Source organism: Sinocyclocheilus anshuiensis, unplaced genomic scaffold (assembly GCF_001515605.1).
Source record: "Sinocyclocheilus anshuiensis isolate Anshui unplaced genomic scaffold, SAMN03320099.WGS_v1.1 scaffold217, whole genome shotgun sequence".
Taxonomy (NCBI): domain Eukaryota; kingdom Metazoa; phylum Chordata; class Actinopteri; order Cypriniformes; family Cyprinidae; genus Sinocyclocheilus; species Sinocyclocheilus anshuiensis.
In genome coordinates, this window is record NW_015536538.1 from 1205194 (window position 1) to 1210913 (window position 5720).

General features: G+C 33.1%; 1 protein-coding gene across 4 annotated transcripts in view; it reads right to left on the reverse strand.

The window, feature by feature from the left end:
- The window catches only part of LOC107696831 (tropomyosin alpha-1 chain-like), a 21072-nt gene that overhangs the window by 11332 nt on the left and 4020 nt on the right, over window positions 1–5720 (reverse strand). For all 4 annotated transcript variants that reach the window (XM_016497344.1, XM_016497353.1, XM_016497335.1 and 1 more), the window contains one exon: window positions 5399–5524. In XM_016497344.1, coding sequence (XP_016352830.1) covers window positions 5399–5524 — 126 coding nt within the window. The remainder of the gene's footprint in view (window positions 1–5398; window positions 5525–5720) is intronic.

A 5720-nucleotide genomic window follows, 5' to 3' on the forward strand; every position in this document is an offset into this window, starting at 1 on the left:
TGCGCAAAAAAGTCCAATGCCAGGAAGAAGATGCGGGTTTCAGATGACATCAGGTGGTGGTGTTCCTGTTTGACTCCTGCTGCTATTATGTGCTGACTTCTGGACATATTTGGTGTTTCTTATGAATGACCATGTTGTGATTGCAGTGCATCATAATTGAGATATGAATGCGTAAAATCCTCAATGCACAGAAAACAACGACTACCTTTCACTCTAGTTTAATGCATTTATTTAGTACATACAGGAGAATTCTCTCATTTTTCTGAAACTTCATCCCCATCACATCTCAGATGGGGTATTAAGTTTAATAGGATTACGTTTTGGGAATGACAGGCTTTTTAAACATTTGTCTTTTACTTAAAAATGGATCAACTGTCTTTCTAAGGCAAATGTGTGTGTGTGTGTGTGTGTGTGTGTGTGTGTGTGTGTGTGTGTGTGTGTGTGCGCGTGTGTGTGTATACACACACATCACAACTTGGGTCTGATTGTTTGTAATATATCAATTTATTATTAAATTATTTATTACATTTAATACATTAATTAATAAAAATTTAATTTATGAATGAAAGTGATTGCTAATTTTCACATGTTGTTATACAATATAAATGTCAAATAATCAGACCCTAAACTAGATCTTTTTTAAAGCAGGTTTGTTTTTCAAAAACAAGCAAAAAATAAGCCATATGTTTGGCAGGTCGGAGCTGTAAAACGACTAATCGTGTTTAATCACATTAAAAAATAAGTTTGTTTATGTGTGTGTACTGTGCATGTACACTGCCGTTCAAAAGTTTGGGATCAGTAAGACTTGTAATGTTTTTTAAAGGGGTCATATGATGCAATTAAATTTTTTCCTTTCTCTTTGGAGTGTTACAAGCTCTTGGTGCATAAAGAAGATCTGTAAAGTTGCAAAGACTAAAGTCTCAAATCCAAAGAGATATTCTTTATAAAAGTTAAGAGTCAGCCACACCTACCTAAAATGGCTCGTTCTAACACGCCCCCACATGTCTACCTCACTATGTGGGAAGATTTGCATAACGCCGCCCAAATGTTCACGCAAAGAAAGAAGGCGTAACTTTTATAATATAAATCTTTTCTAACAATATAAATCTTTGCTATCACTGCTTAACAATTGAACACATCCTTGCTGAATAAAAGTTTTAATTTCTTTCAATAAAAGAAAGAATAAAAATGTACTGACCTTGAACTTTTGAACTGTAGTGTATATTATTAGAAAAGATTTCTATTTTAAATAAATGCTCTTCTTTTATAAATATCGTTCTGATCCCAAACTTTTGACCGGTAGTGTATATATAAATACACACACATATATGTATACATTTAAAAATATATATTTGTATGTATATATATATATTTATACTTGTATATAATTTATATTATATAAAAATATAAATATTTTATATATAAATCTAACATATTTTTCCTTAATATATATACATGTATGTGTGTGTATTTATACATAATAAATATACACAGTACACATAGTATGTAAACATAAACTTTTATTTTGATAATCGCGATTAATCGTTTTGCAGCCCTAATTTAAATCAAATACATCTGCTATTTACAGAAACGCACACAAACATACATGCAAAATGCACAAGATTTAAAGCAAATCTCCACCCGAATCTACACACATGTAGCTCCAATACTTCCACAGCTTCTTCATACGTACTCCATATGTTCTGCCTCCATATGTTCTTCAGCAGGAAGTGCTGTTGTAATTATTGGCCCTCTTCCAGCAGTTATAGGGCAGCACAGACCTCTAGTTCCCAATCTGACTGCATGCTGATCAATTTCACACGCTGTGCTCGGAAACACGCTCTCACAATGTCCAGACAGAAATAGATCTATTGTCTGGCTCAGTAAAATTTATATGAAAAGATTAATTCTGGCTCCACATTCTGATTGCATGAGCCGCATTGAAAAAACATATGTGCTGAACACACACCTATGTGTGTACATTTTATATTAATGCACCATTATATGGCAGTCTAAAGTCAGGCTAATGAACTGCATTACTTGCTAGAAGAATTGTTTACTCCAATTATTATTAATAAATGTCTATATTTATCATAATGCTTTACCCACCATTTTTGAAAATCAACACTTCAAGGGTGTTTACCTACGGTAAAATCAGCTTAACGCAAAGCTTTGAGTAGCTCACGGCTTTCTTTAATCAGTTCACTGCCTAATAAATTGCATGACACTATCATAATACCATTTGTATTCCATTCAGTGAATTCCAGCATGTGTGGGAGTATTTTTGCTGCAGACGGCTGGTGTGTGTGTGTGTGTGTGTGTTTCCCCCAGCAGAAGAGTTGGATAGTCATAGAAAATATCAAAGTGCATAAAAACATATAAATTTCATGCTGTTGCCTTGTATAGAAATATTACACAAATTGCGAGACGGTGCTGTAATGATCTATATCTGGATGGTAAATCAGGTAAATCGTGGCCTTATGATTAGAGAGTCAGACTTGTAACCTGAAGGTCGCGGGTTCGAGTCGCAGGTCCGGCAGGGATTGTAGGTGGGGGGAGCGAATGTACTGCTTATTTTTATTTATTTGAATTTTATGAAGTGACACAAATTTAATTACATTTTTAAATGCAGAGCACAAATTCCAAGTATGGGACACCACACGTCACTTCCTTTCCTAAATGTTTTATGTCCATATAATGAAATAAAAACAAACTAACAGTATTTTTAGAGCTTGTGCTAAGTCAGATTTCAGACTGCTTATACAAAACCTGAGCTGCCTTATTGTCTACTGCCTACTAAGGCAGCATCCTTTCAATTTCAATATAACTAACTAAAAGTTTGGTTTAGTATGTTGGCAAGCTAATGCTTTCATATTTGAATCAGCAAAACACACAAATATTGAGTAAAATAGAAAAACACTGAATATTTAAAAGAATATTTATATTTAAAGCAATGCATACTGTGATTGTTAAAAGAAGACATATTTTGTCATCTAGCTTTTGGAAAAGCCAAAACACTTCTAGGATGACTTTAAAATGTTTTGGAACAGAGCTTATTTTCCATACTATAAAAACATGTAGTGGATATAAGTGTCTGCCAAATGTATAATGTAAGTGTACTGTAAATGTACAGGACTACAAAAGTTTGGAATAATTTTTGGAAAGATTTTTTTTTTTTTTTTATTTATTTGATCAGAAATACAGTAAAAAACATAATATTGTGAAATATTATTGCAATTTAAAATAACTGTTTTATATTCAAATATATGCTAAAAATGTTATTTAAAAATTTAATTTATTCCTGTGATGCGCAGCTGAATTTTCAGCATCATTACGCCAGTCTCCAGTGTCACATGATCCTTCAGAAATCATTCTAATATGATGCTCAAAAACTTTTCTTATTATTATTAATGTTGCAAACCCAATATTTTCTTATTATCAATGTTTTATAATTGCCCAATATTTTTGTGGAAACCATGATTCATTTTTACATTTTCAGGATTCTTTGATGAATAGAAAGTTCAAAAGAACAGCTTTTATTTTAAATAGAAATCTTTTGTAACATTATAAATGTCTTTACTCCCACTTTTTATTAATAGAATGCATTCTTGCTCAATAAAAGTGTATATAACACTGCTGTTCAAAAGTTTGGGATCAGTAAGATTGTGAATGTTTTTTAATGGAGTCTCTTGTGCTCATCAAGGCTGTATTTATTTGATCAAAAATACAGAAAAAACTGTAATATTGTGAGATATTATTTCAATTTCTAGTATTGGTTCTCTTTTTTAATATATAGTAAAATGTAATTTATTTCTGTGATGCGCAGCTGTATTTTCAGCATCATTACTCCAGTCTTCAGTGTCACATGATCTTCAGAAATCATTCTAATATGCTGCTTTATTATCAGTGCTGGAAACTGTTGTGCTGCTTCATGTTTTTTTTTGGAAACTGTGATCATTTTTTCAGGATTCTTTTATGAATAAAAAGTTAAAAAGAACAGCATTTATTTAAAATTAAAATCTTTTTTAACAATATGAGTCTTTACTATCCCTTTTTATCCATTTAACACATCCTCGCTGAATAAAAGTATTCATTACTTTCAAAAAAAGAAAGAAAAACATTTACTGACTCCAAACTTTTGAACTGTAGTGTATATTGTAACACAAGATTTCCATTTTTAATAAATGCTGTTTTTTTTAAATTTTATATTCATAAAAGAATCCTGAAAAAAAGTATCACAGATTCCAAAAAAATATGAAGCAGCACAACAGTCTCCAGCACTGATAATAAATCAGCATATTAGAATGATTTCTGAAGATCATGTGACACTGAAGACTGGAGTAATGATACTGAAAATGCAGCTGCGCATCACAGAAATAAATTACATTTTAAAGTATATTAAAATAGAAACTGTTATTTTAAATTGCAATAATATTTCACAAAATAAAAGGTTTTTTTCTGTATTTTTGATCAAATAAATACAGCCTTGATGAGCACAAGAAACTTCAGTAAAAAATATTTAAAAACTTTCTGATCCCAAACTTTTGAACGGTAGTGTATATGTGTAGTATATATTAATAGGGGATGGCTGGGGATGTTATATATATTTTCAGCATTGATAACAAGAAATAGTAAATAATTTTTCTTGAAAATCTTAATAGTTTACCTTTACGTCACTTTTATGGTGCTTTTAGTAGAGTTTTTTAGTAAGAGAAAGGGTTTTTATTTAAACTGTCCCTTTAAGAAGTATAGCCTTCATTCTCTCCCAGTGCTTTAAAAGAATGCAGCTCTGGGACGGTGGACGTCACGTCCAGACAGTTTTTTATAATGTTTCTTGGTTGTGCAGCTCCGGCTCTCATGCTTTGTGGTCTGGATTTTCTCTCTGTGGGTTTCAGAGGTGGCTCTCGCCCTAAATATCCATTTCCTCTGCATGTGAGCCCGGATTCCACAGCTTTCCGAGGTTGTTTTGTTAAATAAAAAAGGCTGATGAGTTCAAGCCTTGCTAGAAAATTGCACACTGAAGACGTTTGACGTCTCTGGGGCGTCCGGTAACAGAATGAGTGGGAAAGACATCTATGCAAGGCTGTCAGCGGTAGCCGAAAAGGAATGTGGGGAAACTTTTTTTTCCTGTTTTTTTCCACATGGAGCTGCTGACATGCTCCCACTATATGATTAAAGCATCTTTGTTGCTGGAATGAGAACAATCTGTCTGAGGCTTCCCATCCCGACCAGGTGCAAAGATTTACCGCAGAGCCACATGTGTATGAAAGCAGTGTGACTCATTATTATCATCCCATGCGTTTTTGATTTTGATGATGGTGTTTAACCGAAAACCGGCGTCTTATTGAAGAAAAATGATTTTATCTGTATAAACCGGGTCTAATGCTTGAATACTCACATCTGTCGCCTTTTTCTCAGACAGCTCCATCTTCTCCTGAGCGTCTTTGAGAGCTTCTGAATATTTGTCCAGTTCATCTTCAGTTCCTTTCAGTTTCTTCTGCAGAGCAAGCAACTCGTCTTCCAGCTAAAAAACCAACAACAGAACATTAGATAGATAGATAGATAGATAGACAGACAGACAGACAGACAGACAGATAGATAGATAGATAGATAGATAGATAGAAATTAAGTTTAATCATTGTATCAATGTTTAATCTTCACTGTGTGTGTGTGTGTGTGTGTGTGTGTGTGTGTGTGTGTGTGTGTCCGTGGTATTTCTC